The sequence below is a fragment of the Chlorocebus sabaeus genome, chromosome 13 (assembly GCF_047675955.1).
Source record: "Chlorocebus sabaeus isolate Y175 chromosome 13, mChlSab1.0.hap1, whole genome shotgun sequence".
Taxonomy (NCBI): domain Eukaryota; kingdom Metazoa; phylum Chordata; class Mammalia; order Primates; family Cercopithecidae; genus Chlorocebus; species Chlorocebus sabaeus.
In genome coordinates this window covers 96,669,979-96,684,673 of record NC_132916.1, presented here as the reverse complement: position 1 = coordinate 96,684,673, position 14,695 = coordinate 96,669,979, and the positions used below count along the sequence as shown (strand labels likewise).

General features: G+C 36.5%; 1 protein-coding gene across 2 annotated transcripts in view; it reads right to left on the bottom strand.

The window, feature by feature from the left end:
* PHIP (PHIP subunit of CUL4-Ring ligase complex) overlaps nucleotides 1-9,250 on the bottom strand; it is a 132,842-nt gene extending 123,592 nt beyond the window's left edge. Inside the window, exons 1-4 of one of the 2 annotated variants that reach the window (XM_008006417.3) lie at nucleotides 9,060-9,250; nucleotides 8,886-8,944; nucleotides 8,731-8,760; nucleotides 8,478-8,537 (exon numbers count right to left, since the gene is read on the bottom strand). In XM_008006417.3, the coding sequence (XP_008004608.1) occupies nucleotides 8,478-8,537; nucleotides 8,731-8,760; nucleotides 8,886-8,944; nucleotides 9,060-9,099 (189 nt within the window). In that variant the 5' untranslated portion in view covers nucleotides 9,100-9,250. The remainder of the gene's footprint in view (nucleotides 1-8,477; nucleotides 8,538-8,730; nucleotides 8,761-8,885; nucleotides 8,945-9,059) is intronic. The other variant, XM_038002179.2, reaches the window with a different exon arrangement.
* Nucleotides 9,251-14,695: the final 5,445 nt, after the last annotated feature.

The following is a 14,695-nucleotide window of genomic DNA, read 5'->3' as shown; positions in this document are numbered from 1 at the left end:
TAACTAGGCTTTCACTTCATCTTTAGGTTCTGAACATCTAATTGGTTCTAAAAAGTCACTTTTTCAGATCTTCTCACATCTATTCTCTCACAGTTTTGTCAGATATAAGAGGCTAGTTACACTTCTGCTATTACGTTTTTGAGTTCTAAAAGGCGAGTTTATTGGAATACAGTTATTTGTATACTATTGTAGCATATAAACAAAATTATAGAAATACAATATATTGTATAAATATATTATTTATATAAAACATATATAATATACAATATATAAATATAAATTTATAGAAACACTATGTGATAATTAATTACTGTGTAAGGCCTGTTATTAAAATTCCAGCCTCTAAAATTCTAAAAACATCCAATCTTATAATTACAAATCTGTTACTAACAGTGTGAGTTAAATTATAATCTTTAAAGCAAGAATGCATTTTCTGATTTGTTAACTGTAATAGCTTCTCCACAGAAAAACAGAGTACTTACTTTGTGCTGAGTGTTCTAAAAATTTATTTATCTTCATAAGCACATAAACTTAAGTATTCTCCCTATTTCATACATAAAGAAAACTGAAGTTCGAAGGCAGCAGTTTGTCTGAGGGCACACATTTGGAGAACAGGAGAAATAGTAATCAAACCCAGGTCTCTTGATTCCAAGTTTACTGTTATTTTTATCATGTTACAGCTTCCTTATTAGAACTTTAGTTTTCTCCCCACTGACACACAGATTTGACTAAAAACTTAAAAGAACCCATATAAGTCAGTTCAAGTTAAGTCCTCTAAGCTGGGTAACTATTCTTAGAAGGCCCCTTAGATGCCTATTATTTCTTTGTAATTATAATAAAATATAGAACCTTATTAAGTGTCAAAATTAATCTTGGTGGTCTATTTGCTCAAGTAATTGTGAATAAACAAACTTCAAAGAATGTGTCATATTCAGAATTTAGTCAACTGTTAAGAATTCATTTAGATAATAGTTCAGTTTACATTATCAATACAATTACCAATACAAATTTGTCATTTAAAGAAAATGCAATACTAAAAGAAAAACAAACAAAGAAAATGCAATACTACTCTTCCAAATTTTATTCATCATAAACCAATAAAATCTTCCCCCCCCCCAAAAAAGAGACTCTATTCAGAATTGAGGTTTCCATAAACCAAAGCAGGGATGCTTCATAAAAAATAATTTAAAACACAACAAAATGACAACATTTAATTGCTTAAAATAACAAATTTTCAAGTTTTGATTTTTAAGTCGTCATATGTGCTAATTTGCGTACTTTTAAAATTCCTTTAAAACATTACTAGCAAAACATTAAATTCAAATCTAGGAATCTGCTGAAAAGCTACTGTGTATTAATTTAAAGATGAAAAATCCTTTAACTGCTTATACTAACGCCAACGTAAATAATCTTCAAAGATCAGTTTCATTTTTAATGTATCAGTTTCAAGCACAGTACTCAAAATAACATAATTCTTATGCAACGACAGCAAAGTTGTTTCAGACAACGATGTTTCACTAAGTTGCCTAGAATGTAGTGTCTCTACACCCAAAAACTAAACCAGAGTCAAACACGAGATACATATTTCTTGCATTACACTATAACCTTTGCCAAGACAAGTTACATGCCTTTTTCTATTCATGACAGAGACCAAATAGACCATGACATATGACCACAGGTCAGCTGCAGTCCAGAACACAGTCATCCTCCAACATTCATGGGGGAATGGTTCCAGAACCCCACACCAAAATCAAAATCCAGGATGCTCAAATTCCTCATATAAAAGGGCACAGTGTTTTCATATAACCTATACACTCCTCCTGCACACTTTAAATCATCTCTAGATTACTTACAATACCTAATACAATGAAATGTTACATAAATAATTGTTAAACTGTATTTTTAAAATTTTTTGTATTCTGTTTTCTAAACTATTTTGATCTACAGTTGAATTCACAGATGTGACACCTGCAGATAAGGCAGGCCTGCTGTACATGAATTCTTCCTGTGTCTCTGCTGCAAAAAAACCTGCCATACCCATCTGTAGTGCCATGGATAACCTAGGAGTTACCTATACCACACATCTCATTCTCCTTACAATTTAGTTTTAACATAAGCAGAAGTTGCATTTGACTATGTTGCCACCTAAATTTTCTTATCAAAAACTTCTCATTCAACCATCCTTTTCTTACCTGTGATGCCTAAGCTCAAATATGGCTGTTTTTGAGTGTGTAAGGTAAATAACTAAAGGAGGACTTGTCTCACAGCTGATGATTGCCTTCTCTGTGGTAACTTCTCAACTTACATTCATCACTATTCAATACAATAACAAGTTTGTGATTTTTCAGTACCCTGCTTTATCAAATTCCATCAAGAAAAAACATGTTATCATTTTCACCAATTTGTTATAAAATACTTACACTCCTCTATATTCCATAGGTCCAATAACATTATTCATTGCAAAGTAATTTATTAACACTCACAATTTCCTCATAATTTCATCGACATAGCTTCTCAAAAACAAAATAGAAACTGAGAATGTTCACATTTAAAATGCCTTTCGCAAACTTTAAATTTGATTCCTATAATAGCCTTTGCCACTTTTAGATATAACCACAAAAGCAACTTAAATATCCTAAAATTAGCTGTTAAAAATTTTTTTCTAAGTAAAAGTGCATTAAAATAGAAAGTTATTTTAAATAAGTATGTTTGGTATTCTATGCCAACTAAAGCTTAGTATTACAGATATTTTTCTACGAATTCTGAAATTTATACAAGGAAACTACTAGTAAGAATGAAACTAATCTGTTTAGTATTACTTGTTCAGAGTAGTTGTACAAGATACAATTTTGGTACAATTCTGTAGTGACATGGTAAATACCCACAAAATTTGCGAAAGGGAAGAATGTCAATTGGTTTTAACTTTAGTAGAAGCTGCATTAGACTGTTATTATTATTTTCTTATTATTCATCCACGTTTCCAGATTATGAAAAAAAAAAGAAAACCAAAAACTAACAAAGAAATTCTAAATCAACTAAAAAACTGAAATTGATTAGGATTTATTTAACCTAAAGCTAAAGTCTTTCTTAAATTCTGTTTAAAATATATATAAACAGATTGACAAAATAGAAGTCAAGACATCTCTTCTCCGACAGTTTCCAAAAAGAATATGAACTGTTGTGATGGTTGTAAATCTCACAAATAACTGTATAGGAGGCAGATGCAATAGCCAAGTTCTCTTCATATATTCCTAAATGTCATTTGATGATTACCCAAAGAGAAAAAGCTTTGCATATTCTCTAATCAATTCAGGATTACGTCAACCACCCAAATTATTTCTTAATGTTCAGTGTTCCATAAAAACAAGTCACAGTAGAAATCAGTAGCAATATTTTTCCAGAGGTCTATCCACAATGCCTTAACCATGATTTATTTTTGGTATTTACTAAACATTTTTCCTTTATTTTTTAGGCCTGTTTCATCCTTAAGTCTATAAAGTAATTATATTAATAGTATCTTCTGAAGTTGTTTTTTGTTTTTTTTCTTTTCTTGAGACAGGGTATCACTGTGTCGCCCAGGCTGGAGGGCAGCGGCATGGGACAGAGCTTACTGCAGCTTCAACCTCCCCGGGCTCAGGCGATCCTCTCACCTCAGCCTTTCGGGTAATTGGGATTACAGGCATGTGCCACTACTACTAGCTAATTTTTTTTTTGTTTTTGTAGAGATGGGGTTTTCCATTTTATACAGGCTGTTCTCCAACTCATGGCCTCCCAAAGTACTGGGATTACAGGTGTGAGCCACCACACCCGGACTCTTCTGAAGTTTTAATGCAGTCTTTTTATACTGCAGATTCTATGTTTAGAAAGTACATACATACTTGTTTTTGAAATAAAAATGTAAATGTTCTTCTTTTAAAATATTATAAAGATCTAAGTGGAACACTACTAAAGTTCTGATAATAGCACTACTAAAGTTCTGATAATAGCAAACCCAAAGCCTTAATAGTACTTGATTCATGCCAGTTATTACTCACAGATCACAAAGTAGAAGCTATTATTAGCCCATTTTACCAAATGGAAAACAGACTCCCTCAATACGATTCTGCCTCACAACAAATAAAAACCATTATAATTTGTGAAAGGCACACTCCAGCTCCCGCTTTATGTTCACACCGCTTTACAGTGAAGAATATTAACAATACAGTAAGCACTGCAATTAAAAATGTTTATAAATGCCTCAAATTTTAAAAAATGGTATAAGTATCAACAGAATAATTCTATTTGTAAGAAAGAATGAAGAATGCTCCTTCAGCCTCTCAGCAACATATTCACACCGAACATTTTATTCATCATACAACCCTTCACAACTAACATATTTTATTCATCACTATAACAACCTTGAGAGATTAACGCTGTTTTAGAGACTACCATGCAAAGCTTCCATTTCATTGATACTCTACTAAAAAAGGAAATAGTAACTCTACTACACACATTTACTTTATTACATGTTCCCCCAACCCCAAAAAATTATAATAAGTGTTGAAAGAACTATGCTATCTTCAATATAGAATGGGAATCCCTAATTCTAAAGCATTTAATATGGTATCTTTTTTCCCCTGAAAGTTGTCTCTAGGTTTTATACCTTAACTTTCACATTAATCAACACACACTAAATAAATGTATACCTAAGATACATACATAATTAAATCCTATCCACGGTTCCTATTCATCTCTGAATTTGAGACCACCAATAATGAAAACCAGTGCTTAAATTATGATGGAAATCATGGTAATTTTGGGGCATTTTACAACATAGTGAGTGTCTCAAATCATCTTTGCAACAAGAAATGAATTTACCACCAAAGAATGGCACTATGAAAAGCATTTATATAATTTTGTAACCTACGTGATTTCTACTTTTCTGTGTTTTAGAAAATTAAGCTCTACAAATGAAATAAAGCTTAGTTCTTAAATACAATGTACTGCTATTTCTAGTTCAAAATCACAGATTTTCAGATTGAAAAAATTTCAATCCACTTATTTTTCAAATGAGATAACTGGGACAAAGAGAAATTCCATGACTTGCCCAAGATTACCTACAGGTTAACTGTCAGCAGAGCTTAAAACCACAATCCATATCTCCTGACTCCCAATCCTTTCACTAAAAAATGAAAAAAAAGAAAAAAGATTTCTAATAAAGTGGCATAATTTTAAGAAAGGCAAATATCACTATTTTACAAGGCAAAAAATAAATCATTTTAACAGCCTGGCTAAACATGAACTAGCTCTTGGTGGGAAAAAAGAGAAGTCTTCTAAGAAAAAATGTAATCAAGAGAGTCCCAAATCTGGTAAAATGCTTGAAAACTCTGCCTCTGTATCTCATATATACGCAATCATCATTAAGTGACAACTAGAAAGCAGACTTAATAAACTAACTAGATTCACTATTCAAACTAAGAAATAAACAAACAAATGACAAAGCTTTCCTTCTGTCCAAAAAAAGTTTTTTTATTCTACAGTTTAAGAATTCTAATATTTGGAAAAAGTGCTCCTGTTCTTTAAAACATATCTCATATTTTTAAAAATGTAAAATCTAATTAAACGTATACCATAGCACCAAAAACAATTTTTAGCTTCCTATCCATTTACTTTGTTAAAAACGTTTTAAATCTTAAGGTAGATGGTGATAATTACAGTCATGTTTTAAACCAGAGACAGAAACAACCATAAGATATGAGCATTTCCTTTCTCAATCACACTTGAAATGAATCCATCAATTTTAACCTGTAAACTTTTAAAACTGCTCTTAAAATTCTACTTTCCTCTTGAGTAAAATTCAACCATTGCGATTATAACTAGACTGACTACAGATGATCAGTGCCTATTTTTAAATTCACATGTACAAATATTACACCCCATTTTAAACAGCTATAATTTGAGGTTTTCTAGAAATTTCAATGTGATGTGATATATGAGTTTTCTCATTTAAAATATTGCTCAGTTTATTATTTAATATAACAAATCATTTCCAGGAAGAGTAGAAACTAAAGAAACTACAGTTTCACTCACCAAGTAATTTTCAAACCAATGTTAAATAAATTCAATTCGATACACAACAATATAAAACTTTTTTAAGTCACAAGAATAGAAAATACTGTACAAGATACTTTACGTGTCCTGACTTAGATATAAAACAGCAAGATCTACTATTGAACAAAAAAATCCAGTGTTCCTAATGTTTTTAGACCTAAATCTCAACTAAAAAGGTGAAATAAAGTTAATTCACACACCTAGATACACAGTTTGATGGATGAGAAAGCACCTCAAATGGTACCTTGCATCCAGTAGAGAGTAAGCAATATGCTGAATGAATGAAAAGGGTCAAAGAACTCCAAGTTCTAATAAGATTTCTAAACTGATTGATGAGTACGCCAACATGACTGTTCTAGTAAAGAGAAAACTCCAAGCAAGAAAAACCACTTCCATTCAAAATAGGTGGATTTTGAGAATAATACACAGATAAAAAGAATGCTTATTGTATCTTAACTCTGAGATGCAGACTAGGGATAGAAATTCACTTTACCAATATTTCCTCCCCCCCCCACACTCTCCCCCAAAATTAAATTAACTCAAAATCAAAATTGATAGCTCATTTTTACTGGAAAAAAAAAAAAAAAAGATATTCCTACGAGGATTAGCCATTACCATAATTTAGCCAGATACCATTAAGCTGCTTCATTTAAAAAATATAACATTACCAAAAGATTTCAAGAAAACGCAGCAATCCTCCGTGACTGAAGGTTTGTGGGTTTTTAAGAGATGCACAGATGTAAAAGCAGATGCAAAGACGTTTTGTAAAACCTGCCCCATCTTAAAAATGGAGTATTATAACTTTTGTGATAATTTTTTCAAATAGCAAGGAAGATATGTAAATTCACTGAAGACTTCTATCAAATATTTATAAACCTAAAAATTAATTTCAAATTAGTAAATCTTGGAGTTTACTTCCAGTTCCATTCACTTTGGCCAAGAATTGAATGAAAGTATCCCAAATCACTCCTTGAAAACTAACATACGTTCAGTGTGAAAATTACACTGTTAAATCTCCATTAGATGTATTAAACCTCAGTACCCTTGCTTATTTCAACAGCCATGAGTGGTTATCAACAACTTAGATTAAATCACAAGAGATTTATACACAAAAGTTAGGAAATACACTACATTTAAAAAAAGGCCATTATAATCATGTCCTGCCCTCACCTCACAAAAGACATTCATTCTAAGCTCGCTGAAACTTCCTAGTCATTAGAGAAGTTCTGATGAAGTAACATTAGTAATTATGACTATCTCGAAACAGTTACAAAAGCCTCATAAAAATCAACGCACTACATAAATTTCAAAGGCTTGGTGTGCCCGGTGCGACTGCTTTAACTGCCCCCCACACACAAACTCACACAACGAACCTCTATCAGCATAGGAGAAAATGTTATAGATAACATAGCTCCTTTAAGGTAACTTCCAATCACATTACTGAAGTGATAGGTCCACTTCTGAAAAGCAATTTTTAAAGATTCCTAACATACTCATTTTGACAACCCACAAAATTAAGAAAAAGGTCTTTTTTAAGCTATTAAACAAAATACGTCCCAATGTAAGCACAACAACTTTTACTGGCCGAGTTCCATCCCACAGTAAATGTAAATATGTGGACAAAAATCAAAACTCTTCAGTGTACTCCAATAATCGTTTTTAGTTAAACGAGCGGCATACCATAAGAATTAGAAAAAGCCTACTAAACTTCTGGTTTTAGGGAATTAGAGGCTTTACAATCCTGCAAAGATGTGTTTTAGTAAATGCAAGACGAATCACCGACCGACTATCATCACACATCAGAACCCTTCCAACAAAAAACCTAGGACTGAATTTAGTGAAAACAAAATAAACGACAGAGGAGGAAAAAAAATCATGTCTTGCCACGGTACCGCAGCCGCTGGATAGCCTGCTTGTGAAATGCTAATGCCACTTCGGAGCAGTTAGTCACCAGCTATTGTGTAGGGCAGGAGAAAGCCGAGCCGGCCGCGCGTGCAGAGCAAGCAAGCGAACGAGCGAGCGCGCTCCCTCCCTTCGCGCCGCTCCCGCCGCCGCCGACTCGCGCGCGCCCCCGCGCCCGCACGGACGCGCGCGCCGGCCCCTCCTCCTCCGGCCTTGCACTGCACAACACTCATGACGTATCTTTATTTCTAGCACATTAACAAAATATCACAAATAAATTGTCCGCAGCCCCTGCGGCCCCGGAGTACGAGCACCCCCGGCCACTGGCCCCCGCAGTCCCCTCGCCGGCCTCCCAACCCTCCCCGTGGCCTTTGGAGCTTTCACGTTCTAGGGCCAAGTTTTTGTCTCTGTAAAAAATTGCGGGAAATTCAATTTTTATTCGACTCAGGGAAAAGTTTCTTTGCTCTGCGACGTGAATGTCTCACCAGATTCTGGTAGGTCCTGGGATGCTCCTTCCCGGTCCAGTCTGTACGCCGGGGCAGCAGCTGCGGGGAGAGGACACCCCGTGAGCTCGGCCCCCGGCCCCTGCCCGCCCGCTCCCCTCCCCCGCCCGCCCCGCGCCCCGGCGGGGACCCCCGAGCCCCGCGCCCCGCGCCCTGGCGGCGGCGGCAGCGACGGCGCAGCGGCCCAGGGGCGGCCGCGCGGCGGCGGGACGCGCCGGGCCGCCGCCGCCCTTACCTCCTTCTCGGCCACCTCCCGGATCAGCACCTGCAACAACAAAGCGGGGAGAGCTGAGCCCCGCGCCCCGGGCCGCGGCCCCGCAGCCGCCGCCTCCCTCCCCCACGCCCGCGAGCAGCGAGCGCCGGCCCGGCCCGCGCCGCGCGCCGCCGTACCTGAGCCGCCTGCTGACAGGGTCCATCTTCCAGGAACCGGGCGATGAGGAAGTAGAGCTCTGCGCGGGAGAGAGGGACGGGGAGACACACAGGCTGAGCGGCCGGGCGGCGGGGGGCGGGGGACCGCGGGCGGAATCGCCCGGTGCCAGCGGCCCCGGCAGCCCCCCGACTTACCCGATCGCAGCTCCGAGAGGCCTTTCCTCTCACAAGACATGTTTATGGGTCACTTCAGGGCCACCGACGGGACACCCCGCCGCCGAGGGGAAGCGGGGACGGTGCCGCCGCCTGCCCTATAGCTGTCAGTGTGTGTTCACGAGCCGAGCCTCGGCTCCACCATTCAAGCAACGGCGGCGGAGGCGGAGGAGGAGGAGGAGGAAACAACAACTCTCAGGCAGCGGCTACGGCCGTGGCCGCCTCCGCCGCGGATCCCTCCGCCGCAGAAAGGAGTCCGCCGCCTTCGCGGCCCCGGGCTCGGCCCCGGCACCGGGCCGCGCACCCGCCCCCCGGCGCTAAAAAAGGAGTGCCTCCGACCCTTCGTCCCCAGTGCTCCGCACCCGGCACGGCGCGACCCCCACCCGCTCCTCCCCGCAGGGCGTGCGATTTATTTATTTATTTCCAGCCGGAGAAGATGTCGGAGCCGAAGCCGCCGGTTGGCTGGAAGGCGCTTTCTCTGTGGAGGCCGATAGTGGCAGGGAGGGGGCCGGGGACGGCTCCGCGGAGGGATCTGACGCACACGGAGCCGCAGCACAGGCTCTATTCAGCGGCGCTGGCTGGAGCTGAGATGGAAGTTAGTTTCTATGTAGCAGAAATAGGAAACAAATGAAGCAAAACTGCCCAAAGAGGGGAAATGCCCCAAGGATGGGTCTCACTCACGCGCGTACACAGACACACACGCAGAGAGCACTCACGCTGGGCAAGCTCGGGATCGCGCTACCCTGCCCGAGTTGAATGATAGTGTTTGGTTTCTGTCTCTTGCCATGTGCATGTGTATAAATGCTGCGGATTGGCATCTGTGTAAGTCTTGTCCTGCGTTATTTCTGCAGCCTGTGCAAGTGTTGTGTAATTTATTGGAGTGCTGTATATTGCAATAGAGGTTTGGGCTGCTTTTTGTTAAGCACTTGCGTTTTGCAGACCCGTTATTTGCTGAAGCCACCTCTGCATATTTCTTTTATTACTGCCATTGCCTTTGGCGTACGTTTTTAAAATGTTTTTTATTGTTAAACGGGCAAAGCGAACTCTTGATTTGTACTTCAGATACTCTTTTTCCTTTTTACAAAAACGCTAGTGATGGCTAATTAGGTATTTGGAATTAAAGAACCTTAAAGCTTTTTTAAGTGTTTACGAGAAGGGAGAATGTAAACCTGAGGGAAAGGAGAGGAAGCTAATATTTATCTCTAACTAATCTGGAGGTAATTTAGTGACAGATCGATAACCTACCGAAGGATGTTGAAAGAGTATACTACAGTTTAGCCAAGGTGAATAGTGATTAAATAATTTAAATAATCTGTATCTTGCAGTTGACTTCGTCATGCTAATTAATGGCTTCTAATTTGAGATGTAAACCATTCCTGTTTACAGTTAATCACGGGAAGACTTCTTGAAAACTGACGAAAAGAGAAAAAAAAATAATCTTTCATAAATTACTATGTAATTACCGGTTTTATATGCTAAATCATACATCTGTGTTTTGCTGATGAGGATAAGGGCCTTGTTTTTTAAAAAACGAATATGGGTGAAATTAATGGAAACAATGGAAAAAGCCATTTGTTAGAAAACAAGGACACCAAATGATATTTATCTCCAGATGATTTAAGCACTTTCCAAAAAGACTTGAGAGTTCAATATTTTTTGAGGATTGCATTTTAAAGGGAATTTGGATAGTCGTTCTTTTGTTAACATTTAACAAAAGATTATCCTTAAAAATGTTAGATAATAAACTGCATTTTATGGATCTGGTTTAAAAAGGTTATTTGCGGGGAAAAGACCAACAAGCTGTGTTGTGGTTTTCTAGATTGTTTCCTCAAGCCTTGTAACCTCCTAGCTCCTTACATTCCTAGTGGGAAATAGTTGCTGCAAATGCCTTGGGCTGCACTGCAAGCCCAAGTGTGCTGCACCGGTGTGATGCCCCACACTAAAACATCCAGAAATCATCATACATGTGAGGAAGAAGAAATAAAGCATCAAACCCTTTGGAATAATAGGATATAAAATTGCCTTTTGGAACTGAATCTTAAAAATGGAAGGTTACCATGACTTGCCCTATTGCAACCTGGTTATCAAAATAACTTATTTTTTTTTAATATGGCTATTCTCAAATACTGAAAATATTTGCATATTTAAAGACACTTAATTCTCTTCTATTATAGGTAAAGTAGCCTGTTTCTAGGTGGTTAAGCTTGAAAAGATAGACTGAAAAGATAGGACATTTTGTATGCCTTTTTGCAATTGTATTTACTTTTAAGACCGATGCTGTTTTAGCTTAACTTTTAAAAAAGTGTTCTTCAAATAATTGTAATATTTTACATGATCATGAAGTTCTTCAAATAAACAGATTTTAGAAACTACAAATTATAGTGGGATTTTCTGGTTTTGAAGGCTTGAAATGTGTGATTCTTACTAATAGATGTTTTATCCTTGTGATTGAAAATAAACCAAATTATAACATGGAATATAATAATACTCTGGGTAAAGTTTGCCATATATATCTTGTGTGTGTTATGTAAACACAGAAAACTACCTGCATGATTATCTCATATATTCTTTTCATTTAGAAGCCACAAAGCTTTCACCTAAGTATGCTACTAGTACTTAACTCCTTAAAAAATTTTGAGAAAATCCCCCTCCAAGTTTTCCAAACATGATGTTCCTGTCATTTTGATTGACTTTTGACAGTGTTTATATTTCTTTTTCAAATGTCCAATATGGATAGTAGTAACCTTCCCTTTGAACTATTGTCTGTTATAAGAAAATATACATTACCTGCTAAAAATTAAAACTTCTCTTCAGCCAAATTTGTATTTGTATTTAACAGTGGATATTAAATTGAATTTTACCAAGTCCTTTAAATGTAACAAATACTCCAAATAGCCCTTTTAATTTCCTTAAACATAAAAAAAAATTCTGAATTCTAGCATTGACAGTTAACTATAAGATTTATTAAGTTGTTTATTTTATTTATTTATGCACAAAGTCTGTACATAGCAAATAGAAAGAAAAGTCTTATTTGGAAGTTCTAGATTTTAGTTCCCGAAGCAATGACCCTTGCTATTTTTTGTTCAGCCAACTCTTTTGCATATAAGAATAGTTCAGATTCCATCTATATCCTTTCCTGTTTGTTTATTTTAACATTTTTATGAGTTCAAAAATAAAATATCCCTTTAAAAAGATCTCCATGCAGTTTAAATAACAAGGTTAACAAATAATAGTAAAAGTTTGGAAAGCCAAGAGCCAACATTTTTACATAATATAGTCTCTCTAGGAGAAATAGAAACTTTTCTTGAAATATAAAAGTTTATGTGAAATTCATCACTTTTCACTTGGCAACACGTGAAACAAAATAAACATTTAACAAAAATTTTGTCTTGATCTTGTAAGCTATTATTCCAATAAAATAATCAAATGCTATCATTTCAGTTCTTTCGGGAACAAGATGGGATGGTATTTATAAGTACAAAAATTATACATTTATGAAATTTACTCTCCAGTAGTATGGTGAATAATACATAACTCAAAAAATCTCTACGAATACAACTTTTAAATTTCATGTTAAATCTTGTTTTTGTTTCGATGTTATGTTTTTTCTATAGCAGAAGCTTTATCCTGTGAAATATAGAAATGTAAAAGTAGAAAACACTGTTCTCTCAAAAATACTTTAAAAAAATACTCATCAGCCCCAAGAACAGAATACAACTGTCAAGGATCTCATTTAACAAGCCACACTCCTCCTTGTGACTTGCTCCCCAATATTGTATGTTTCTGTCCATGCTTGTCTAACTTTCTCTCTCCCTTACACAGACACACACACACACACACACACACACACACACACACCCTTCTTCCTTCATAAAGCATGAATATTTATCAGATTTAAAGCACATGAACAGATATACTATTTGGCTGCTACAAAAAGAATAGAGATAACCAACTTAAGTGAGTCATTTCATTATTTAACAATGTTTTTGTTATTTAACATTAACAATTCTCCCTTACATCTCACTGAGGAATCTTTTTACTTAAATTAGAGCACGTTTCCTTTTAATGTGTAACAAGTATTAGCTAGTCCTCGACAATCATGTTATCCCTTATGTATTTAAATGTTAGTAATTCACTCAATCTTTTTTCTCCAAGTTAAATAATTCTAGTAGTTTATATTTTTATAAGTCTTAATTTGCACAAGAAACACACATCTTCATGGGTTTATTTATATAGTTTTTTTTTAAATGATCACTTCATGAGTTTAACAGTACAATTACAAAGATTAAAGGAGAAAAACAATTTTAGAACATATTCCCCTAAGATTTGGAGCAACACAGTGGATGAAGCAGAAAAAGCTGTTCCAGATGGCAGGAAACATAAAGGAGAAGTCTGTAGGCATGTTCTATCATAGGAAGATGTCTGATGGACTGGGAGTGGGCTGGGTTGAACAGAGAACAGTGAAAGAAGAGAAGGTAAAGTGGGGGGAGGGGAGGAGAGAATGGGTGCAGAGGCTCTGGTAGTACACGATTATCTATGTGATGTTAAGATGGCATTTGAGAAAAACAGTTACATGGTCACTTGCGTTTATATGTGCCTAAAACCATAAACTTCAGGAATCCCAAAGAAAAGGGATTTTAGTTACAGAAAAGGAAGGGAAAGTTTTATCTGACAAATAGTGAGGAATCTCTACCGAATAAAAATAATGGATATCAAGGACACCAAAGTAGACACTACTGATGATGAAGAAGAACGTCAGAGCACCCACAAGTCTGACTTGAGACTCATATATAAGTTCTAATTCAAAATTAAGAATAAAGCCAACTTCGATTTAACTGACTGTAACCAAAATACTCTATTTTCTGAATTCCTATAAGAAACCTAATTATACAATCTAATTTGTATTTTATTTTTGTTTTTCTTCATATATGAGGATGTGTGTGTACTTGGCAAAGCTCTCCCTGACTTATGCCTCTGTTGCTTTATTCTCTTTCACAGATATTCTTGTACATGTTTATTGAAACAATGACTAGCTGACTATTACAAAAAAAATTAGTTCTATCATAGTTAAACATTTAAAATAATATTGATACCAAGTAGATCTTTCAACCAAGATGTGTGTGCTAAAATTTAAGAAAAGCTTATAATTTGATTTTGAGATTACACCTACAATTCTTGTTGCACTAACAACTAACAATTTTCATGTTTACACTTGAGTGCCTAAAAATACAGGTGCAGATGAAATGGCTGGAGTGGATTTTTAAATGCTCATCAAAATTTACCAACTGATAATGATTTATAGACAAACTATGATAGCCTTTAAATAGAATATTTTCGTAAGAATATATGTGGTATTTCCCCTTAACAGGTATCAGAAGTAATGCCTCTAAGACATCATTAGGGAAAATCTTTCTTAAAAATGTTGAGTAAGTGGCATCATGTAAGAAGGAAGAAATATATTGTCTTTTTGTCTTATTATAGTTTGTACATGTTACACTTTACACTTGTTTTTGTCATGCAGTGTTTTGGGCTTTTTGGTAAGTACATGTGTAAGAATTCCATCTTTCCCTGATATTCCTGCATTTTCAGTTTTTTCCGTGTCTCTATAAAAGTTTTCT